Source organism: Bos indicus x Bos taurus, chromosome 5 (assembly GCF_003369695.1).
Source record: "Bos indicus x Bos taurus breed Angus x Brahman F1 hybrid chromosome 5, Bos_hybrid_MaternalHap_v2.0, whole genome shotgun sequence".
Classification (NCBI taxonomy): Eukaryota; Metazoa; Chordata; class Mammalia; order Artiodactyla; family Bovidae; genus Bos; species Bos indicus x Bos taurus.
The window spans coordinates 50,255,399-50,280,822 of record NC_040080.1 but is presented as its reverse complement, the minus strand read 5'-3'; the positions used below and the strand labels follow the sequence as shown (position 1 = coordinate 50,280,822).

At 44.3% G+C, this 25,424-nt stretch overlaps 1 protein-coding gene and 1 non-coding gene across 3 annotated transcripts in view; one reads left to right on the top strand and one right to left on the bottom strand.

Moving 5' to 3' along the window:
* Positions 1–25,424, top strand: part of RFX4 (regulatory factor X4) — a 172,319-nt gene that overhangs the window by 74,849 nt on the left and 72,046 nt on the right. For both annotated transcript variants that reach the window (XM_027541886.1, XM_027541887.1), the window contains exon 5: positions 24,372–24,433. In XM_027541886.1, coding sequence (XP_027397687.1) covers positions 24,372–24,433 — 62 coding nt within the window. The remainder of the gene's footprint in view (positions 1–24,371; positions 24,434–25,424) is intronic.
* TRNAY-GUA lies at positions 22,058–22,128 on the bottom strand. The gene has a single exon. It is a non-coding gene; the product is annotated as a tRNA-Tyr (tRNA).

Here is a 25,424-nt window from a genome sequence, read left to right as displayed (position 1 = left end):
TTTCTTCCAAGGAGCAAGCATCTTTTAATTGCATGGGTGCAACAGTGATTTTGGAGCCCCCCCCCCCCAAAATAAAGTCAGTCACTGTTTCTACTGTTTCCCCATCTATTTGCCATGAAGTGATGGGACTATATGCCATGGTCTTAGTTTTCTGAATGTTGAGCTTTAAGCCAACTTTTTCACTCTCCTCTTTCACTTTCATCAAGAGGCCCTTTAGTTCTTCTTCACTTTCTGCCGTAGTGTAGTGTCATCTGCATATCTGAGGTTATTGATATTTCTCCCAGCCGTCTTGATTCCAGCTTGTGCTTCATCCAGTCCAGCATTTCTCATGATGTACTCTGCATATAAGTTAAATAAGCAAGGTGACAATATACAGCTTTGATGTACTCCTTTCCCAATTTGGAATCAATCTGTTGTTCCATGTCAGTTCTAACTGTTGCTTCTTGACCTGCATACAGATTTCTCAGGAGGCATGTCAGGTGGTCTGGTATTCCCATCTCTTGAAGAATTTTCCACAGGTAATTGTGATCCACACAGTCAAAGGCTTTGGCATAGTCAATAAAGCAGAAGTAAATGTTTTTCTTGAACTCTCTTACTTTTTCTATGATCTAGTAGATGTTAGCAATTTAATCTTTGGTTCCTCTGCCTTTTCTAAAACCAGCTTGAATATCTGGAACTTCATGGTTCATGTACTGTTGAAGCCTGGCTTGGAGAATTTTGAGCATTACTTTACTAGCATGTGAGATGGGTGCAATTGTGCAGTAGTTCGAGCATTTTTTGACATTACCTTCCTTTGGGATGGAATGAAAACTGACCTTTTCCAGTCCTGTGGCCATTGCTGAGTTTCCCAAATTTGCTGGAATATTGAGTGCAGCACTTTCACAGCATTATCTTTTAGGATTTGAAATAGCTCAACTGGAATTCCATCACCTCCACTAGCTTTGTTTATAGTGATACTTCCTAAGACCCACTTGACTTCACATTCTAGGATGTCTAGCTCTAGGTGAATGATCACACCATCGTGATTATCTGGTTCGTGAAGATCTTTTTTGTATAGTTCTTCTGTGTTTTCTTGCCACCTCTTCTTAATATCTTCTGCTCCTGTTCAGTCCATACCAGTTCTGTCCTTTATTGATCCCATCTTTGCATGAAATGTTCCCTTGGTATCTCTAATTTTCTTGAAGAGATCTCTAGTCTTTTCCATTCTATTGTTTTCCTCTATTTCTTTGCATTGATCACTGAGGAAGGCTTTCTTATCTCTCCTCGCTATTCTTTGGAACTCTGCATTCAAGTGGGTATATCTTTCCTCTCCTCTTTCGTCTTTCCCTTCTCTTTTCATAGCTGTTTGGAAGGCCTCCTCAGACAACTATTTTGCCTTTTTGCATTTCTTTTTCCCTTGGGGATTGTCTTGATCACTGCCTCCTGTACAATGTCATGAACCTCCATCCATAGTTCTTCAGGCATTCTGTCTATCAGATCTAATCCCTTGAATCTATTTGTGACTTCCAGTGTATAGTCCTAAGGGATTTGATTTAGGTCATACCTGAATGGTCTAGTGGTTTTCCCTATGCTCTTCAATTTAAGTCTGAATTTGGCAATAAGGAGTTCATGATCTGAGCCACAGTCAGCTCCCCGTCTTGTTTTTGCTGACTGTATAGAGCTTCTCCATCTTTGGCTGCAAGGAATATAATCAATCTGATTTCAGTGTTGACTGTCTGGTGATGTCCATGTGTCTCTTGTGTTGTTGGAAGAGGGTGTTTGCTATGACCAGTGCATTCTCTGGCTTTCATAAGCCTCTTATCCTTCTTTATCAGAGAGCAGACAGACTGAAAACTACAATCACAGAAAACTAACCAATCTGATCATATGGCAGCCTTGTCTAACTCAATGAAACTATGACCCATGCCTTGTAGGGCCACCCAAGATGGATGGGTCATGGTGGAGAGTTCTAATAAAATGTGGTCCACTGGAGAAGGGAATGACAAAGCACTTCAGTATTCTTGCCTTGAGAACCCCATGAACAGTATGAAAAGGCAAAAAGATAGGACACTGAAAGATGAACTCCCCAGGTTGGTAGGTGCCCAATATGCTACTGGAGATCAGTGGAGAACTAACTCCAGAAAGAATGAAGAGATGGAGCCAAAGCAAAAACAAAACCCAGTTGTGGATGTGACTGGTGATGGAAGTAAAGTCTGATGCTGTAAAGAGCAATATTGCATAGGAACCTGGAATGTTAGGTCCACGAATCAAGGCAAATTGGTAGTGCAAACAGTAGATGGCAAGAGTGAACATCAACATTTTAGGAATCAGCGAACTAAAATGGACTGGAATGGGTGAATTTAACTCAAATGACCATTATATCTACTACTGTGGGCAAGAATCCCTTAGAAGAAATGGAGTAGCCATCATGATCAACAAAAGAGTCTGAAATGCAGTACTTGGATGCAGTCTCAAAAATGACAGAATGATCTCTGTTCATTTCCAAGGCAAACCATTCAATATCACAGTAATCCAAGTCTATGCCCTGACCAGTAATGCTGAAGAAGCTGAAGTTGAATGGTTCTGTGAAGACCTACAAAACCTTCTAGAACTAACACCCAAAAAAGATGTCCTTTTCATTATAGGGGGCTAGAATGCAAAGGTAGGAAGTCAAGAAATACCTGGAGTAACAGGAAAATTTGGCCTTGGAATACAGAATGAAGCAGGGCAAAGGCTAACAGAGTTTTGCCAAGAGAATGCAGTGGTCATAGCAAACACCCTCTTTCAACACTTACATAGGACTTTCTACATATCTGGCCCTATTCTAAGCACTTTACATATGTCAACCTTGTTTAATCCCCCAAACAACTCTGTGAGGTGGTAATTGTTATTTTCCCCATTTCATAGATGAGTAAACTGAGTCCCAGAGAGGTTAAGTAATTCACCCAAGGTCAAAAAGCCAGTAAGTAGATCTGTGATTCAGAATGTGAACCTGAGAAGTCTGGTTCCAAAATCCATGTACTTAACTGTCTCCTTTACACAGAGCAAGTTATTTTTAGGGTTAGGGTGGGTATGTGTAGAGGCAGGTTTTGCCTAAACAATTGTCCTTTAGACTTTGGTGTCATCATTAGCAGTCACCTGGACACTTCCACGTGATCAAATTTAGGAGTGAAGTCTTGGCCTCTCTGTCTCTCAGTGGTTAAGCATGCTGGTCACTGCAATCGAGATATTCCCCCTTCAGCTCTTCCCCTCTGGGTGTTCCAGGCACTGGAAACCCCTGCCAGTATTTCCCAGCCTGCCTCCCCCCCAGCCCATGGGCTCACCCATTTATTAGGAGTGCATTTATCTCAGGACATGGGCGAGAGGTTGGGAGTCCTCTGGGTGTGTGCATGTGAGAAACCACAAAACAAGATGACAGGCGTGCCCTTGAGCTGTGAGCAGCCAGGACGGGAGGAAGGGGTGCAGAGGAGGAAACTGTGCCCTCCTCAGGGTGGTGGGTGAGGGGCAATCTGAGAACCAGGTCAGTCCAGAAGACTTCTCAGAACCCAGTATTGCCTTCTCCCAACCCACAGCCTTGTGAGATCCATGGAAGGCAGAAGTGGGTGTTTCCATTTCACCAAATGCTTCTTTCTCCTGCTCTTCTACTGGTCTTTTGCATGCTAAGTCACTTCAGTGGTGTCTGGCTCTTTGCGACCCTATGGATTATAGCCTCCCAGGCTCATCTGTCCATGGGATTCTCTAGGCAAGGATATTGGAGTGGTTTGCCATGCCCTTCTCCAGATCTTCCTGATGCAAGAATCAAACCCTCATCTCTTAATGTCTACCTGCCTTGGCAGGCAGGTTCTTTACCGCTAGCGCCACTGGTCTTTTAGAAGTTCTGAAAACTCCACCCAGGCCACTCTGCTTTCTGAGGTGGCCCACACTCTTGTCTGCCAAGTGTGTTTCTTTCTAAATAAATCCACTTCTTACCTAGCCAAAAAAAAAAAATTCCTTCCCTAAGACTTCCCTGGTGGTCCAATGGTTCAGAATCCACCTTTCAATGCAGGGGATGTGTGTTTGATCCCCAGTCAGGGAACTAAACCCACGGCCCACACTGCCAACAAAGAGCCCACCTCCTGAAACTAAGACCCATTGCAACCCCCAAACAAAGCAACAACAAAAAGCTCTACCTGCACAGAGATGCAAACTGTGTTTAGCGAGAGTTAAGTTTTTCCAGAAAGAAAAACTGGGCCTCCGATTTCTGGCTAAGAGAACATCTCTAACTGGAATGCCTTCCAGGCACTTGCAGCAGATATTCCTTCCAGCGGAGGCTGAAATGCAAAAGAATGTCTTCTTCCTCAAACTTCTCTTGAGGCCCACCATGTGCGATGGGTGAGGAGTTCCCAATAATGCTAGTTTTCTGAGCCCTGAAGATGAGGGTCTGTCACCCTTACCCTGTGTGACCCTGGACAGGCCCCATTTCCCTCTCTGAACCTCAGTCCCTCCATCTATCACTGGGGGAAGTTAGTCTACAAATGTGCAAACATCTTTACCATATTAAGACACTTTTCAACTAGAAATCATGATGACAGTAACACTGACTCTTTTGCCAGGCACTGGGTCAAGCCCTCTGCATGTATTACCTCATTTAATCTTCTACAGCTCTGTGAACTAGATGCCTTCTTTGTTCCCATTTAAAGATGAAATAGTTGACTCTAGGGCCACTGGAGCCTTTCTTATGAGGTAAATCCTGGGTAGAAATCAGAAGGTTTATCAGTTAGGAATTGTGTTGGGTTGTGGTTAAAAGATGCCCCTCCTCATTCCCAAACAAGGACTTAAATAAATTAGTGGTTTTACTTTTCTTCACATAGAGTAAATCTAAAAGAGGATAACCTATGCTGGTATACAGCTCTACAGTAGCATCAGGGAACTACCGGGACTACTTCTCTCTCTGTGCTCTGCCATCCCTACCAGATAGCTTCTAATTTCTAGGTCACCTCATGGTCCAAAGTGGCTGCCTGACAACAAAGCCTATATTCCAGGCAAGAAGTATGAAAAAAGGGTGTAGGGAGAGAAAGGTCAAAACTTCAGCCGAGTCAGCTCTCCAGAGCTTGCCCAGAGCCCTGCCCAGCGATTTCCCTTTTGTCTCACTGGCTGCCCTTGGCTGTCAGGGAGGTGGGAAAATGTAGTCCACCATCTCCTGGAATAAAAAATTAGAGTTTGGTTAGAGAGGAAAAGAGGTAGACATTTAGCCATTTTATCCATATAAGAGCTTTTCAGAAATCCATGTAACCCTTTTCTTTAAAAAAAAAAAAAAAGAGCTGTAATTGACATTTAACATTATATTAGTTTTAGGTGTACAACACAGTGATTTGATATATGTGTATATTTCAAAATGATTGACACAATCAATTTAGTTGACATCCATCACTACACAGAGGTACAAGTTTCTTTCTTGTGATGGGAATTTTTTTAAAATTCATAGTTAGCATGAGAAATTTGTTTGTTTATTTTTGGCTGGCTGGGTCTTCCTTGCTGCGTGTAGGCTTTCTCTCGTTGTGGGGAGTGCGGGCTTCTCTCTAGTTGTGGTACGTGGGCTTCTCATTACAGGGGCTCCTCTTATTGCACGGGTTCTAGAACGCAGCCTCGGTAATTGTGGTGCACTGATTTAATTGCTCCACGGCATGTGGGATCTCCCCAGGCCAGGGATCGAACCTGTGTCCCCTGCATTGGCAGCTGGATACTTAACCACCGGACCACCAGACAAGTTCCATGAGAACTTTTAAGGTCGACTCTCCTCACAACTGTCAAACATATAGTACAGTATTTTTAACTCCAGTCATCGTACTGTATGTGGCGACCCAGAACTCATTTATCTAATAAATGGGAGTAAGCACCTTCTGATCACCTTCACGTGTCTCTCCCCCATGTGTCCTTTTTGTGTCACAACTAGGAAATGGACCCCAGAATCCCGAGAGCGGGTAAGGTCTACTCTCAAATGTGGAGCCCACGGGATCCAGTGTAGGTGGCAACAGGTGACCAGCTTAGACTGTGTGTGGGTAACATGATTTACGGTCCACAGTTTGTTGAACTTATCAAGAAGAGGCTGATTCACCAATAGGCAACTGGACACCTGTGACCACAGGGCAATTTGAATACATGCAGAGGCCCTTTGGCCTCACAAATACCCCTCCCTACTCCCCACCCCCAGAGGGCTTGATGATTTCTCAAAATCCTTGATTCCTTTCATTTAAGGCCTTTAGTTTGTCCTGCAAGTATGACAAAGCAGGATAATTCATTAATATTTACCGGTTGCTAATACTTCAAAACAAATAAGTTTAATCTATTAAAGGAACTTAGAGATCTGTTGGTGAGACCTTCTCATCTTCCAGACCAGAACACTAAAAGTCAGAGGGATTGAATGAGTTTCCTAAAGTCATACATGTAGTGGCAGGGCTGGATCTGACAGGTGGGGGCCATCACTGGATGTCTGCTATGGCCATGAGAGGTAGGAGGACTGGAGGAAGGGGGTCTGGGGCAGCAGACGCACTTGTATGAATTGAATTTATTTATATCCTGTCTTTTCCCCATGAGGCTTGAGGTACTTGGGAATTTGGGCTGTGGGTAGCGCTTACTTGAATGTATGGCTCCTTCCTTCCTGCCATCCTTGCTTGAGCAATGCAAAAAACAAACGAACAACAATGTTCTGGGACCTGTGCTTCTGTCAGCCATATAAATGGGGAACACAGATGAGGCCATAGATCCCTCTTGTTTTAAGTGACTGCCCTCCTCCAGTACTCTTGCCTGGAAAATCCCATGGGTGGAGGAGCCTGGTAGGCTGCAGTCCATGGGGTCGCAAAGAGTCGGACACAGCTGAGCGGCTTCCCTTTCACTTTTCACTTTCATGCACTGAAGGAAATGGCAACCCACTCCGGTGTTTTTGCCTGGAGAATCCCAGGGACGGGGGAGCCTGGAGGGCTGCCGTCTATGGGGTTGCACAGAGTCGGACACGACTGAAGCGACTTAGCAGCAGCAACAGCAGCAGTTCCTCCTTGAGTCCTCACAATCTGCCTGACCCCAGGTCGCTCGCACACCTGTGGAGGGGCACAGAGACAGACCACGGGACTCTTGAGGAATCTTTGGGATTCTTCAGGGATGGTCTTTTTTCAACTTGCAAAGTAAAAAAATTAAGCACATGGATAGTTTCCTTCTACTTCAATTTCTTGCATATGTTTTTCTTAACCTTTAGTATCTGCTATAGTGTGTCCATATCAGAATGTCTAATTTCACATCAGATTCCACATTTTGTTATTTCAGGAGTCTTTACTGACATGCAGCCTGAAAGTTTAGAAATCAAATTGTATGGGTTTGAATCCCATCTCCACCATTTACCTGCTGCATGAACTCAGAAGACTTCTTAATAGCTATGAGCCTCAGTTTCCTCCTCTGTAAAATGGGGACATGGTTCTAACCACCTGAGGACTGTTGAGATAATGACTGTTAAAAGGGCTGCCTTACCACTGCTGCTGCTGTCGCTTCAGTCGTGTCCAACTCTGTGCGACCCCATAGACGGCAGCCCACCAGGCTCCCCCGTCCCTGGGATACTCCAGGCAAGAACACTGGAGTGGGTTGCCATTGCCTTCTCCAATGCATGAAAGTGAAAAGTGAAAGTGAAGTCTCTCAGCCGTGTCCGACTCTTCGAGACCCTATGGACTGCAACCTACCAGGCTCCTCCGTCCATGGAGTGCGTGGTAAATATAAACAGTCAATGCACTTCAGCTATAATTGTGATTTCAGTTTACCTTTGCAACATTTTATGAGTTTAATACATCATGCTTTTAATATACCATCAGCAACATATCAATGTTTCAACCTTTCCAGATGCTCTTCCTTCTGAACAATTTTGAGAACAATTGTTCTAAAAATTTCTTACATTGCACACATGCTACCTTCACCACCCTCACCCTCTCTTATTATCGTCTTCAGAATTATTCCATTTTTGACTTAACCTTATCTTATGTAACTCACCTCATTCTAGCTAAATCAGTGTATGATGACTGTTTCCTTTTACACTCACACACATGACACATCATACCATCAGCCTAAGGACAATCTTGGGCTCACATATGGATTTTTGGACTTCCTGGAATTGTTATCCACAGTACTTATCAAGGGGCAACAGATTGTTAGATTGTTACCTTTCTAGCCCTGGGAGTTTTCTTGGAATTCTTCACCAGTCTGTATGCATGATTTGAAATTCCATTTCTGTCTCATTGCTCTAGATGTAAGTTTCTTGTAATTTTTTGAAATTTCTTTTGTGGAATTTCCTGTGGAACCTGCAGCAGGATAGAACCTCCCTCAACCTCCAGTGCCTGGTACCCAAATGTGCTACTTCTCCCCACATTGTTAAATGCATCAGATCAGATCAGATCAGTCGCTCAGTCGTGTCCGACTCTTTGCAACCCCATGAATCGCAGCAGGCCAGGCCTCCCTGTCCATCACCAACTCCTGGAGTTCATTGAGACTCACGTCCATTGAGTCAGTGATGCCGTCCAGCCATCTCATCCTCTGTCGTCCCCTTCTCCTCCTGCCCCCAATCCCTCCCAGCATCAGAGTCTTTTCCAATGAATCAACTCTTCACATGAGGTGGCCAAAGTACTGGAGTTTCAGCTTTAGCATCATTCCTTCCAAAGAAATCCCAGGGTTGATCTCCTTCAGAATGGACTGGTTGGATCTCCTTGCAGTCCAAGGGACTCTCAAGAGTCTTCTCCAACACCACAGTTCAAAAGCATCAATTCTTCGGCGCTCAGCCTTCTTCACAGTCCAACTCTCACATCCATACATGACCACAGGAAAAACCATAGCCTTGACTAGACGAAACTTTGTTGGCAAAGTAATGTTTCTGCTTTGAATATGCTATCTAGGTTGGTCATAACTTTCCTTCCAAGGAGTAAGCGTCTTTTAATTTCATGGCTGCAATCACCATCTGTAGTGATTTTGGAGCCCAGAAAAATAGTCTGACACTGTTTCCACTGTTTCCCCATCTATTTGCCATGTAGTGGTGGGACCGGATGCCATGATCTTTGTTTTCTGAATGTTGAGATTTAAGCCAACTTTTTCAGTCTCCACTTTCACTTTCATCAAGAGGCTTTTGAGTTCCTCTTCACTTTCTGCCATACGGGTGGTGTCATCTGCATATCTGAGGTTATTGATATTTCTCCCGGCAATCTTAATTCCAGTTTGTGTTTCTTCCAGTCCAGCGTTTCTCATGATGTACTCTGCATATAAGCTAAATAAGCAGGGTGACAATATACAGCCTTGACGTACTGCTTTTCCTATTTGGAACCAGTCTGCTGTTCCATGTCCAGTTCTAACTGTTGCTTCCTGACCTGCATACAGATTTCTCAAGAGGCAGATCAGGTGGTCTGGTATTCCCATCTCTTTCAGAATTTTCCACAGTTTATTGTGATCCACATAGTCAAAGGCTTTGGCATAGTCAATAAAGCAGAAATAGATGTTTTTCTGGAACTCTCTAGCTTTTTCTATGATCCAGCAGATGTTGGCAATTTGATCTCTGGTTCCTCTGCCTTTTCTAAAACCAGCTTGAACATCAGGAAGTTCACGGTTCACATATTCCTGAAGCCTGGCTTGGAGAATTTTGAGCATTACTTTACTAGCGTGTCAGATGAGTGCAATTGTGTGGTAGTTTGAGCATTCTTTGGCATTGCCTTTCTTTGGGATTGGAATGAAAACTGACCTTTTCCAGTCCTGTGGCCACTGCTGAGTTTTCCAAATTTGCTGGCATATTGAGTGCAGCACTTTCACAGCATCATCTTTCAGGATTTGGAATAGCTGAACTGGAATTCCATCACCTCCACTAGCTTTGTTTGTAGTGATGCTTTCTAAGGCCCACTTGACTTCACATTCCAGGATGTCTGGCTCTAGGTCAGTGATCACACCATCGCGATTATCTGGGTCATGAAGATCTTTTTTGTACAGTTCTTCGGTGTATTCTTGCCATCTCTTCTTAATATCTTCTGCTTCTGTTAGGTCCATACCATTTCTGTCCTTTATCAAGCTCATCTTTGCATGAAATGTTCCTTTGGTATCTCTGATTTTCTTGAAGAGATCCCTAGTCTTTCTCATTCTGTTGTTTTCCTCTATTTCTTTGCATTGATGGCTGAAGAAGGCTTTCTTATGTCTTCTTACTATTCTTTGGAACTCTGCATTCAGATGTTTATATCTTTCCTTCTCCTTTGCTTTTTGCTTCTCTTCTTTTCACAGCTATTTGTAAGGCCTCCCCAGACAGCCATTTTGCTTTTTAGTAAAATTACTCTGGCAAACACCCATTTCAAGGTGGTAGCATTGAGGTAAAGTGTTCAGGAAAACTTATTCATACTACCATCCTTAACTATTTTTTCTTCTCTGAAAAAGGGACAAGGTCTATTGTCAACAAAGAGAATGAATATCCTGCTTTAGGATGTCAACTTGTGACAATTAGAATCCCTTTTAAATAACTTCTTCCCCTAATCCTTTTTCTCTCTGGTTCAAAAAATTGTTGTGTGTTTTATGAGAAGGCCCAAGACTTCTACGATACATGGTTATAAAAGAACAACTTGTCATTGTACTGAATTTATAATTCTGACTATTTGAAAAGGCCCTTTTCTTTTCCCACACCAAAATGACCTCTGAAATAAGATGGGCAACTTTTGTTTTAAAACAGTCTCCTGCAGACTTGATTCTTTGTACACATGAATTTGTCTCCCTCAGAGTCTGGGGGGATCTCCACTTCATTGCACTGGGACTTCTGGATTAGTTCTTGTCGGTGGCAAATCTTTGCCTACTGAGGGGGATTGAGTTTGGGGGCACAACCCAAAGCCTTTTCTCAGTGCATCCCTGATGACTCAGTTTGGAGATCAACCTGGATCGGGACAATACAACTTAGGGTCAAAATCAAACAAGGCCTGTTTGTAGAGTAATGAGGCCAACTGGCTTCCGTATGTGGCTCTGAAGGTGTCTTTTGAGGGGATACCCACAGAGGACACTGAGGGTCTCATGCAGTTAGTGGATGCCTTGCTGGCTCCCTTGGGTGTCAGCAAAAGTGGTGAACAGAAAACACCGTGGAACTGGATCCCTGCTTCTTCTACTTGCTGGTGTCTGTGAGTCCAGGCAGCCGACCATAAAGCCCAGTCTCTCATCTGTGGAATGGGAACCATCATGTTCTCCTCCAGTGTGGTTTTTAGGATTAAATTTAGTGCCAAAAAGTAAAATACTTCGTCTAGTGTGTGGGTGTCAGTTCCTCCTCCTACTCTTCCCCTTCCTTATCTTAAAGGAGGCCTAGGGTTCGAAGATGCCATTTCAGGAACATTTGCCCCAAACTCGCTTATATTTCTTAAAAGACTACACCCACATGTCAGGGTAGCTTGTGTGCTGAGTTCCCTTCTACCTAAAGCGGTGTGTTGTATGGAGTGAAGAATGGACCATGGAAGGAGACAACCCAACCACCACCTAAGAAAAGTTTCCAGCAGCCCCCGGAGAGACCAGCTCTCCAGAGCTTCTCCACTTCCCACCCCCCAGCCCGGGGAGCCCACTGCCCTGTCTGCCCAGGCTGAAAGAGCGGAGGGTGGGACTCCCGAGTAATTAAAGGGAATTTGGAAGACTGGGATGTCGCGGAATGTTAGATCAGTAGCTAGAACAGCATGTGGTGTTCTTTAGGCAGGCTTCATTGAATCCATACAAAAAAAGAAAGAGGGGCTGCCTGCCGTCTGCTCATTTATCAAACAGCGAAGCTCGACTCTTACTGCTTCACAAAAGTGTTTGACTGTTTGCTGAGTCTTGCTCCAGAAATTAAAAGCTGAACAGCCTTAGTGGGGCTGAACCAACCCTGCATTTTGAGACTCCAACTAAATTGTGCTGGGCTTTCAGATTCAGGGACCAGTTGATTATTTGGTGAAAGGAGAGGAGAATAATTTGTAATTTTCAGCCTATAAGAAACACTTAAAAAAAAAAAAAAAGCCAACTCCCTTCCCACAGGTTTTTGTTGTGGCTGGAGGGAGGAGGTGCTGTCGGCAACAGCTTTCTTTGCTCAGAGTGGGAGAAGTCTTGACCTCCAGTGGGGCAGAGAGCGATGTGGTGCAGCCGGGCCTCCACCCACCCCCCACCCCCCACTGCTAGCAGACTTCCTCTCTTCTTCCTGCTTCATCTGAAATGACCTTTCTTTTTGGAGAAGAGGATTTGGCCATCAGATATTTTTAGAGAAAAAGCATTTTCACAAACGAAACTAAAGATGCTAACAGTGCAGATATATGGCTTTGGATACTGTTGTTTCGTCACTGAGTCATGTCCGATTCTTTTGTGACCACCCCCCCACCCCCACCCCCACAGACTATAGCCATCCCAGGCTTCTCTGTCCATGGGATTTCCCAGGCAAGAATACTGGAGTGGGTTGTCATTTCCTTCTCCAGGGGATCTTCCCGACCCAAGGATAGAACCTGCTTCTCCTGCATTGGCAGACGGATTCTTTACCTCTGAGCCAAGATACCACAAAAGCCTTAAAACTGGGTTAACTGAGAATCCTCTGAAGATCTATCAAAATATGGAAAGATACAGTGCTACCTCTGCCAATGAAGAGAATGTGCTAGAAAAGGATGATGGCTCGTGGAAGACATCATGAGGGAGGCAGAGGTGACCCTCCCTGGCACCTCTTCACCTGTCCAGCCAGTGAAATTCTACCAACGTGGATCCTCTAGCCTCCAGGCTCCTCCTCCTCCTGGCTGACAAAGCTCTAGGTCCACTCTCTAACTTCTTGGACCCTGCTGTAAGCCTGAAACACAGGCCGAAGAAGTGTTATATCCTCATCTGATAGATGGAAAAGCCTGGTGTTCAAATGGAAGAAAGAAACATAGGTCATTTTTTTTTTTTTGGCTGTTCAATTTAGCACATTTTTAAAAAGTGGGGTACAGCAGAAACTAACACAACATTGTAAAGCAATTTTACTCGAACAAACAAAAAAAAAAAAAGTGGTAATATCCTTCGATACTTCATGGGATGGGGAGAGGAGGAAGACGAGAGATGAGCCAGAATGAAAGAAGGAACTGGTGGGTTTGGACTTATCTGGAGGCTTTACTGAGAAGTAGTTAAGGCGAGGCGTGCCTGGCAGCAGGGACAAAAGGAGATGATTGCAGCAACCCAGGTGTGAGATCATGGCTGGTAAAGATGGAGATACAGGTTATGTTGATGACAGAGGGAGAGTGGAACTTGGTCACAGACTGGAAGCAGTGGGTGCAGCAGTTTGGAGACGGAAGAGCTCTTACCTGGTCAGGGAACCAGGAAAGTTGTGATGGAGGCATACGGTGTATGTGGGGTAGTGGGTTTGAGGGCACAGTGGTGAGGAGGAAGAGACAGATGCAGGTGGAGCGTACAGAGGTACGGAGCCCAGAAGCTGTGAAGCAGTCAGAGAGCTCAGCTACATGGAGTAGGCTGATCTGGATGGAGCATAGAACACCTGACAGGTAATTTAAAGAGAAAAGATGGCAGGAAAAGGTGGCATTGCACAAGGGCGTTGAGCTCCTGGTGAAGGAGCCTATGGCCACAGAGAATTGTCGGAATCCACTGAGTAGACAGGTATTGACCTGGGTTGTCCCCCGCGGTAAATTCACTTCAGTTCAGTTCAGTTGCTCAGTTGTGTCCAACTCTTTGTCCCCATGGACTGCAGCATGCCAGGCTTCCCTATCCATCACCAGTTCCTGGAGCTTGCTCAAACTTAAGTCCACTGACTCGGTGATGCCATCCAACCATCTCATCCTCTGTCATCCCCTTCTCCTCCTGCCTTCAGTCTTGCCCAGCATCAGGGTCTTTTCAAATGAGTCAGTTCTTCACATCAGATGGCCAAAGGATTGGAGTTTCAGCTTTAGCATCACTCCTTCCAATGAAAATTCAGGACTAATTTCCTTTACAATTGACTGCTTGGATCTCCTTGCTGTCCAAGGGACTCTCAAGAGTCTGCTCCAACACCACAGTTTAAGCCTCAATTATTCAGCACTTAGCTTACTTTATGGTCCAACTCTCACATCCATACATGACTACTGGAAAAACTTTGACTAGATGGACGTTTGTGGGCAAAGTAATGTCTCTGCTTTTTGATATGCTGTCTAGATTGGTCATAGCTTTTCTTCCAAGGAGTGAGCATCTTTTAATTTCATGGCTGCAGTCACATTCTGCAGTGATTTTGGAGCCCAAGAAAATAAAGTCTCTCACTGTTTCCATTGTTTCCCCATATACCTGCCATGAAGTGATGGGACCAGATGCCATGATCTTTGTTTTCTCAATGTTGAGTTTTCAAGCCAGGTCTTTTCACTCTCTTCAGTCACTTTCATCAAGAGGCTCTTTAGTTCTTCTTCACTTTCTGCCATAAGGGTGGTGTCATCTGCATATTTGAGGTTATAGATATTTCTCCCAGAAATCTTGATTCCAGCTTGTGCTTCATTCAGTCCATCATTTCATATGATGTACTCTGCATATAAGTTAAATAAACAGGGTGACAATATACAAGTACTCCTGTACATGACAATTGATGTACTCCTTTCCCAATTTGGAACCAGTCTGTTGGTCCATGTCTGGTTTTAACTGTTGCTTTTTGACCTTCACGTAGATTTCTCAGGAGACAGGTAAAGTGGTCTGGTATTCCCATCTCTTGAAGAACTTTCCGCAGTTTGTTGTGATCCACACAGTCAAAGGCTTTGGCGTAGTCAATAAAGCAGAAGTAGATGTTTTTCTTGAACTCTCTTGCTTTTTCTATGATCCAACGGGTGTTGGCAATTTGATCCCTGGTTCCTCTGCCTTTTCTAAATCCAGCTTGAATATCTGGAAGTTCTCGGTTCATATACAGTTGAACTCTGTCTTGGATAACTTTGAGCTTTACTTTACTAGTGTGTGAGATGAGTGCAATTGTGTGGTAGTTTGAACATTCTTTGGCATTGCCTTTCTTTGAGATTGGAATGAAAACTGACCTTTTCCAGTCCTGGAGCCACTGCTGAGTTTTCCAAATTTGCTGGCATATTGAGTGCAGCACTTTCACAGCATCATCTTCTAGGATTTGAAATAGCTCAGCTTTGTTCATAGTGATGCTTCCTAAGGCCTAGCTTTGTTCATAGTGATGCTTCCTAAGGCCCACTTGACCACACTCCAGGTTGTCTAGCTCTACGTGAGTGATCACACCATCATGGTTATCTGGGTCAGAAGATCTTTTTGTATAGTTCTTCTATATATTCTTGCCACCTCTTCTTAATATCTTCTGCTTCTGTTAGGTCCATTCCGTTTCTGTCTTTGTTGTGCCCATCTTTGCATGATATTGTTCCCTTGGTATCCCTAATTTTCTTGAAGAGATCTCTAGTCTTTTTCCCATTCTATTGTTTTCCTCTATTTCTTTGAATTGATCACTGAGGAAGGCTTTCTTATCTCTCCTTTCTATTCTTTGGAATTCTACATTCAAATGGGTATATCTTTCCTTTTCTCCTTTGCCTTTTGCTTCTCTTTTCTCAGCTATTTGTAAGGCCAGACAACCATTTGTCTGGCCATCAGACAACCATTTGCCTTTTTGCATTTCTTTTTCTTGGGGATGGTATTGCACTGCCTCCTGTACAATGTCATGAACCTCCGTCCATAGTCCAAATCCACCTGGGGACTTCATTTATCCAAAAAGAATGACTTTTTACTTTGTTAATATTTTCATCAAGCAGAAGGAGTGTTTAATCGCTGGATTTCCTCTTTACTGGCTGTGGGTAGATTCAACCCGGGAGGAGACAACAGTCTGCCTGCTGATGTCAGTCCTCTCCAAACTTTCCCACCTTTCTTGCCTATTAGGGGACAGTGCTCTCAGATGCTGCTCATAGCAGAGGCCACCAGAACATTTCCAAGAGAGTCAGAGTTGGGGGGAACTGAAAAGAAACATTCCTGAAAGTATAGATGGGAAGAAGAAATCATTTCCTTCCTCCAACACACCTGGCATGAACAAATGCAGGAATATGACATAAAAGAAAGACAAGTTTCTGTGAAAAGAAGGAATGAGGGACTTTAGGACACTTTCATTCATCCAGAGGGAACCATACTGCTGTGGTAGAGTGTTGTGTCGGACGGGGTGCATTCAAATCCCAGGTCTGCACCTTGTGAGCTGCGTGGCTTTGTATGGGTTACTTAGCCTCTCCAAGCTTCAGTTTACTCATCTGTACAGAGGAAATAGCAATGGAACCTGGCTTGTAATGATTGACTGAGATAATATGTGCAAAGTGATGGGCACAGTGCCTTAGCTAGGACTTGCCTGTGCGCTTAACCAACTCACCTCCGTGTCCTATGCTTCCCGGCTTCCTAGGAAAAGAGAGGCAGGGGACATCTAAGTGTTCATGAGTAGGATCCCAGAGGAAGTGGGGGAGGCTCAGAGAAAGAGGAGCTCCTCGGGATGAGTGGGAGACAAGATGGGTTTGGCATTCCAGACAGAGGAATCAGCATGTCCCTGAAGCTCAGGGAGCACATTGGGGAAGAGGCAGGATTTGAGGCTGGGAGCTGGGCTGGGGGAGGTCACAGAGGGCATCCTGGGCTAGCCTGAGGATGCTGGCATTTTCTCCAGTGTGGGTAGCGAGGAGGCACCCACCATTTTCTACAAGAAAATGAAATGATCGCACTTGGATTTTAGAAAGATCCTGCTGGTGGGGCAGCAAGCCCGGAGATAGGGCAGCAAGCCTAGAGACAGGGCAGCCAGTTAGGAAGCTGGGTCTGTGGTCCAGGTGAAAGATCACAGGAGCTGGAGCTGTGGCAGAGCATCAGGAGAAGTGGCTGAAATCCACTGGATGTCTTGGGCAGAACCAACAGGAGAGGGTTGTGCAGTGTTAGGAAGAAAGTGGTCTGTCCTGCCTCTGTCTTGGGTGACTCATCAAAGGGTGATGCTGATCTCAATGACGGTAAAACTGTGTGTATTGTTGTTGTTGTTTAGTGCCTAAGTTATGTCTGACTCTTTTGCAACCCCATTGACTGTAGCCCGCCAGACTCCTCTGTCCATGGGACTTCCCAGGCAAGAATACTGGAGTGGGTTGCCATTCCCTTCCCCAGGGGATCATCCGGACCCAGGGTTCGAACCTGCATTTCCTGTATTGGCAGGTAGATTCTTTACCACTGAGCCACCAGGGAAAAGTGAAAGTGAAAGTCACTCAGTCGTGTCCGAATCTTTGCAACCCCATGGACTGTATAGTCCATGGAATTCTCCAGGCCAGAATACTAGAGTGGGTAGCCTTTCCCTTCTCCAGGGGATCTTCCCAACCCAGGGATCGAACTCAGGTTTCACATAGTGCAGGCAGATTCTTTACCAGCTGAGCTACCAGGGAAGCCCAGGAATACTGGAGTCCGTAGCCTATCCCTTCTCCAGGGAACCAACCCAGGAATCAAACCAGGGTCTCCTGTGTTGCAGGCAGATTCTTTACCAGCTGAGCTACCAGGGAAGCCCAGGAATACTGGAGTCCGTAGCCTATCCCTTCTCCAGGGAACCAACCCAGGAATCAAACCAGGGTCTCCTGTGTTGCAGACAGATTCTTTACCAGCTGAGCTACCAGGGAAGCACAGGCCATCAGGGAAGCCTTCAATATCTACACATATTTCAAAAAGAGTAAATAAAACCCATTGACTCTGGAGGAAATCATAAGTTAAATTGATTGTGAATTTACAGTTCCTGTTCTATGACTTGATAGTTCCTCAAGAACCTAATGCAAAAAATCACATACACGCTGGTTATGTTTTCTTGCCTCACAAAGGCAGGACAAGAACAGTGCCTCCTGAAGGCCTGTCCTCATTTCCCTGTGCCTCCAGGCATGTCTCTGGACCAGAGTCTAGGGGCCAAGGGCCAGGCACTGCTGTTTGCTTTGTGGACGTTATGTTACACACCATTTGGATAAACGTTTAAAAAGATTTCACAACTCTGCCCTTTCTGTTAAATCAAGTAAGAATCAAGCCTCTCAGTCAAAAAAAAAAAAAAAAAATCTACATATTGTCTGTAGGAAGTGATCTATTTTTTAAAAAGAAAAACAACCAGTATAACATTCTTACAGATTTTTTATGCTTCCTTCAAGAATATCTTGAACTTCCTTGTCAATTCAGAATATTTCTAGGAAGAAAATCCTTTTCTAAAGAGTTGATTTTGTGCACAATGCATTATATAAAAATCTTTTATTCTCCCCACCATCCTGCCACCCTAACAAATATCCATTTTTATGTTTTCATTCCTCTAGTTGTACAAAAATTAATTACAACCTTAGCATAAATTTTGATGCCTGCTGTTTCAGTTAACATTATGTCATAAGCATTTTCTGTGTCATAGCATAGACTTTGTTACCATAATATTCTACTGGGTGGATATGCAGTCATTAATTGAGCCAGTTCTCTGTCATGTACATTTCCATTGTTTCCAGTTTTTCAGTCTCATTAGTAGCCCTGCACAGAGCTTCTCCTTATTTTAGCTTTTTCCCTTGGAATTAGTAGAAAAAGTATGATATTTATTGGTAAAAATGCTTCTCAGAAGGCTTGTACTAATAAACAATGTCATCAGCAATCTATGAGCTTTTCAGTTTTACCACACCCTTGACGGGATTCAGTATCATTGTTTTCAAAATGTCGCTAATATCAGAGCATTTTTAAACATGGCACCTTACTGTTGTGCCCATTGCATAGAAAAATTTCCCAGACTGAAAAAAAAAACAAAACTCTGCTTTTCCTAAGCAATTGATATGCATTTATCTTATGGATGGGCTTCCCTGGTGGCTCAGTGGTAACGATTCCACTTACCAATGAAGGAGACCTGAGCTTGATCCCTGAGTCAGGAAGACTCCTTGGAGGAGGGCATGGCAGCCCACTCCAGTTTTCTTGCCTGGGAAATCCCATGGACAGAGGCGCCTGGGAGACTATAGTCCATGAAATAAAAAAGAGTCGAACCCGTAGCTACTAAACAACAATATCTTATGGATACTGGACTAACTAACTTGACTGTATCTACTTTCTTTGCTTGAGTAGATAGAAAACTCAGAACCCAGATTATAACCCACTTTTAACTAATGTGAAGAACATGTGGATCTGTCTTTATACTTCCTATGCTTTTCTCTCCATCTCTGCTGTCATGTCTATAGCTTGTCTGTAGTTCAGTAATTGTACCCTATGAACAGCTGCTTTACATCTTGGCTCTGAAACCAATCATGTGGTAAAGGACAAGAGGGCATCCTTGGCCAGAGTTAATATAAGTGACCCAAAGGGATGAGGCCACTAAACCTTGGTGTGGTCTTAGGCTGCATGACAAACAAAGTGTTAGAGAGTCCTGTCACTGACCCCCTGAGTCAAACCCCATGCTTAGTGCTACATTTCCTTGGGTGGCAACAATTTTTAAAAATTGAGATCTACTTGGGCAAACTCGGGGAAATGGTGAGGGAGAGAGAAGCCTGGCGTGCTACAGTCCACGGGTTCACAATTAGTTGGACTTGACTTGGCAACTGAACAACAACAACAAAAATAGTTCATTTACAATATTGTGTTAGTATCAGGTGTACAGTAAAGTGATTCAGATATGTGTGTGTGTGTATAAAATATGTATTTTCAGATTATTTTCCATTATAATTTATTCAGTTCATTTCAATTCAGTCACTCAGTCATGTCTGTCTCTTTGCGACTCCATTGACTGCAGCATGCCAGGCTTCCCTGTCCATCACCAATTCCCGAAGCTTACTCAAACTCATGTCCATTAAGTTGGTGATGCCATCCAACCATCTCATCCTCTGTCATCCCCTTCTCCTTCCACCTTCAATCTTTCCCAGCATCATGGTCTTTTCCAATGAGTCAGTTCTTTGCATCAGGTGGTCAAAGTATTGGAACTTCAGCATCAGTCCTTCTAATGAATATTCAGGACAGATTTCCTCTAGGACTAACTGGTTGGATCTCCTTGCAGTACAAGGGACTCTCAAGAGTCTTCTCCAGCACCATATACAACTCCAACTTCTCCAACACCACAGTTCACAGTTATAGTTTATTCAGTTCAGTTCAGTCGCTCAGTCGTGTCCGACTCTTTGCGACCCCATGAATCGCAGCACGCCAGGCCTCCCTGTCCATCACCAACTCCCAGATTTCACTCAAACTCATGTCCATCGAGTCAGTGATGCCATCCAGCCATCTCATCCTCTGTTGTTCTCCTCCTGCCCCCAATCCCTCCCAGCATCAGGGTCTTTTCCAATGAGTCAACTCTTCGTATTAGGTGGCCAAAGTACTGGAGTTTCAGCTTCAGCATCATTCCTCCCAAAGAAATCCCAGGGCTGATCTCCTTCAGAATGGACTGGTTGGATCTCCTTGCAGTCCAAGGGATTCTCAAGAGTCTTCTCCAATACCACAGTTCAAAAGCATCAATTCTTCAGCACTCAGCTTTCTTCACAGTCCAACTCTTACATCCATACATGACCACTGGAAAAACCATAGCCTTGACTAGACGGATCTTTGTTGGCAAAGTAATGCCTCTGCTTTTCAATATGCTATCTAGGTTGGTCATAACTTTCCTTCCAAGGAGTAAGTGTCTTTTAATTTCATGGCTGCAGTCACCATCTGCAGTGATTTTGGAGCCCAATATAGTTTATTACAAGATATTAAATAAAGTTTCTTGTGTTATACAGTAAATCCTTGCTATTTATCTATTTTATGTATGATACTGCGCATCTGTTAATCCCATATTCCTAATATATGCCTTCCCACTCCATAACCATACATTTGTTTTCGATCTTAGTTTTTGTAATGTAAATAAGTTCATTTGTACTGTTTTTAGATTCCACCTATAGGTAATATCATATAATATTTGTCTTTGATTCACTTCATTTAGTACAATAATCTTTAAGTCCATCCAAGTTGTTGCAAATGGCAGTATTTCATTCTTTTTTATAACTGAGTAATATTCCACTGTATATACACTGTATCTTCTTACATCAATCTTCTGTGTCAGTCATCTGTGGATGGGAACTTGTGTTGTTTCCATGTCTTTGCTAATGTAAATAGTGCTGCTATGAACATTGAAGGGCATGTATCCATTTGAATCAGCATTTTCATATTTTGGGGATGTATGGGTCACAACAATTTGAGAGGGATGTAGACAAAGTGAGAAGCTCACATCCTTGGTTTACAGGAGTTGAGATTAAAGAAACCAGGGATGTGTTGTCTCAAAAATGACACCCTTAAAGAATTTGGAGAATTACTGCATCACTTTGGTCTGTATCATCACTACAAGATTACATCTTAGAAGCCCTTTTTCTTACTCCCAAAAGTGGTATCATGATGTTATCTTATTAGATTCTCTAAACATCCTTGGGAGGATTTCAGCTTTTTTCATCCCTTTTCAAATAAAGAAATACTGTCCCAGCCATTCTCTACCCTGGAGACAGTTGGCAGCTTCCTGATATACAGAAATAATCAACCTTCATGCTGTCTATTCCAGATTTTCAATTTCTCTCTAATTTCTCCACTTCTTTCCACCCTGCTGATGCCAATTCAATTGAGGCCACCAACATCTATCCCTCTGATGAGGGGAGAACTACAGAAGACCCCGAGTCCTCAGATGTTGGAGGAGGAAACTAAGGCACCGAGAGGTTAGATAGTGAGTCCAGGTTCCCATAGGACTACAGTTTGTTGAATGAATGAGCAAATCAATCAATGAGAGAATCAATGTAGATGGAAGAGGGTGTGAGAGGACCAACAGAGATGAATGAAAAGATGCTCATAGCTCATGCCCTGCTGGTGGAAAACCAGCAACAGCATCTCTCATGAAGGACAGTGTACAGACTTGCTCTCTCTGACCATGCTTGCCTGCTCGATGCTGTGTTAGAAGGGAAAATGAAAGTGTTAGTTGCTCAATCCTGTCCAACTCTTTGGAATTTTCCAAGCAAGAATTCCAGTATTCTTGCCAAGAGAATTCCATGGACAGAGGAGCCTGGCAGGTTGCAGTCCATGGGGTGACAAAGAGTTAGGCATGAGTGAGCAACTAACACTTTCACTTTCAAGCAAGAATACTGGAGTGGGTTACCATTCCCTTCTCCAGGAGATCTTCCTGACCCAGAGATTGAACCTGGGCCTCCTGCATTACAGGCAGATTCTTTACCGCTGAGCCAGCCAGGAAGGGAGCTGGAAGAATGTGGCTAGACTTAAAAGTCCCTGGAAATGAAACAGAATGAATGAGTCATCAAGATAATCACTGGTAATAATGGGTAGCGTTTATTGATCACTTACTAAGTGCTAGGCACTGTTACAAATTATTTACATGTTTATGTTTTAAATTTTCACAAAGATTTTCTGAGGTAGGGGTTATTATCATTCCCATTTTACAAATGAGGAAGCTGAGTTATTTGAATGTTAAATAACCTGCCAGAGGGCCCCTGATAACAAATGGCTGAGCTCTGATCTAATCCAGGTAATCTAGCTCCAAAGCCTTTGCTCAGAACCCCTCCACCATCCTGCCTGTTCATAAACATCATTGCTCTAAACACCAAGAAAGATGCATTGGTTGTGTTTTCGCCTTGGCAGATGGCTCCCCCTCCTAGATTTCTGGCAAATCCATGTAGTTGTCCTGGGCAGCAGCAATTTGCATTGTCCACTAGGCAAATGAGCAGAGGAGGCTCCCCAGACCCCCTGGAGTTGGGCTTCATGCCTTCATCCAACAAACACAGACTGACCTCTCTTTGCCTGTGGCCTGGGCCACGTCCCTGCTCTCATGGAGCTTGTGCTCTAGTGGAAGGAGATGTAAGATAAGTACTCAGAGAATAAGAGCTCAAGACAACTTCAGAGAGTTCAAAGTGAGAGAAAAGAGGAAAGCAGGGTCTCGTGATGGGGGTGGGAGGTGTCTGCTTGTGTTACTCTGCACCTGCTGGGCAGAGAAGGCATAGGCAGAAGGACTTTGTCCAGAGGCCTGAATGCTGTAGGAGAAGGACCTAATACTGTGAGGATCTGGTTGAAATGGGATACTCAAGGCAAGAAGAATCTCAAGAAATGGAGACTCTCAAGGCACAAGCTGCAATCAAGATTGCTGGGAGAAATACCAATAACCTCAGATACACAGATGACACCACCCTTATGGCAGATAGCAAAGAAGAACTAAAGAGCCTCTTGATGAAAGTGAAAGAGGAGAGTGAAAAAGTTGACTTAAAGCTCAACATTCAGAAAACGAAGATCATGGCATCTGGTCCCATCACTTCATGGCAAATAGATGGGGAAACAGTGGAAACAGTGTCAGACTTTATTTTCTTGGGCTCCAAAATCACTGCAGATGGTGACTGCAGCCATGAAATTAAAAGATGCTTGCTCCTTGGAAGAAAAGCTATGACCAACCTAGACAGCATATTAAAAAGCAGAGACATTACTTTGCCCACAAAGGTTCATCTAGTCAAAGCTATGGTTTTTCCAGTAGTCATGTATGAATGTGAGAGTTGAACTATAAAGAAAGCTGAGCACCAAAGAATTGATGCTTTTGAACTGTGGTGTTGGAGAAGACTCTTAAGAATCCCTTGGACTGCAAGGAGATCCAACCAGTCCATCCTAAAGGAAATCAGTCCTGAATATTCATTGGAAGGACTGATGCTGAAGCTGAAACTCCAATATTTGACCACCTGATGCAAAGAACTGACTCATTTGAAAAGACCCTGATGCTGGGAAAGATTGAAGGCGGGAGGAGAAGGGGACGACAGAGGATGAGATGGTTGGATGGCATCACCAACTCGATGGACATGGGTTTGAGTAAGCTTCAGGAGTTGGTGATGGACAGGGAGGCCTGGCGTGTTGCAGTCCATGGGATTGTGGAGTTGGACATGAGGACATGACTAAGTGACTGAACTGAACTGGGTGAAATTGTATTCCAGACAGAAGGAACTTCAGTACTAGGGCCCCCAATGGAGAGAAAGCCTGCCATGTTTCAGAAATAAGAAAAAAAAGAAAGCCAGTGTGGCTGGGATCCAGTGAGTCAGGGTGAGAGTCAGAGAAGAGGAAGGCCAGGAGGTAAGCACAAGTCACAGAGGCTGAGGTGGGGGGTTGGTTCCAGGTACATTGGAAGCCATCACTGCGGGGCTGTAAACAGGGGAGAGACAAGCTCAGAGTCACTATGTACACTGCCTGTGTCGTGAGCAGGAAGGGAAGCCCAGAGCAGCCAAGTGAGACCCTCTCAGGATCCAGAGCCCCTGCATCACTCAGGTGGTCTCTTCCTGACCCACCCCCGCCCCCCGACACCTGTGGTCCTCCAGGGGGCCTGTCAGACGCCCTCATTGCAGCCCAGGGTCCACGTTTTCCTCTGTTCTTTAGATTGCCGTTCGTAAACACAGTCACTGTGCTCCCAGCCTTTTCCAATGGGTAACTGATTCTTGCTTGACTTGCAGATCATAAGGCAGCAGTTTCCTCAGTTAACCACCAGGAGACTCGGGACCCGCGGACAGTCAAAGTAAGCACCGACGGCCTTTCCACCTGCAGAGCGCGCGTCCATGGGCCTCCAGAGACCCAGACTCTGGGCCTCTCATCCTGAGCTCAGTCTGGGGAGAAGTCTGTGCCTGGTGGGAGTGGCCCCCTCTCCTAGGAGCCCTAACAGAGATGCTGTCCAAAGACCAGCTGCTTTAAGGAATCCGACTTGATGCTTCCCTGCCTGTAGGTGTTTATGTGAAGTAGTCTTGAGCATCTTCTAAAAGGAGCACCTTGTGGTCTTTTGACCAGTTTCCAGGTTACTCGGATTGTTTTGACCAGCAAACTGTGTACTCTCACAGAATCCAGTCAGCCAGAGAAGCAACATATACCAATCCCTGCAAGGGAGATGGGCCAAAAGATGCTGTGGTACCCAGGCATCCTGCTTCCCAGTCACCCATTCTGTCAACCAACCCCCCAATGTTTGCTTCTCATTTTCTGATGTCAGATAATGGTGCTAAGTGCTGGGGACACGTGAGCAGACAGGTCCTGGACGGAGCAAATATTCTCCAGGGGAAGACACACACACACACACACACAAATATCATTAGATTGTGAAGGGGATTGCCCTAGGGAATAACAAAAGGGTAGCCTGGTCTAGAAAGGGTAGCCTAGGAAGGAAGGCCTTACTGAGGAGGTGACCCGAGGAGTGAGAAGGCTGTGCAGACATCTGTCTCCCAGGTGAGAGTCAATAGGAAGGGAATCTCTGCCTATCCTGCCCAGGCTTCACAAAAATCTAGATTTATAAAGACTCATTTCAAAGGGTATTTCAAAATACTGTTGGAAGTGACTAGGTGTTCCGTGAAGAAGGTCTGCTGACCATGAAAGTTTGGTAAGCTCTGAACTAAACAGGTTCCTTTATGCAGGACTTGTCAGAACCTTTATTATGCTAATTATACCTGGGGACTCCACTAGGGAGTGCTGTATTATGCAGCATTTCTATAAGCATTTTGACCATGTTGGGTAGCAGATCAACC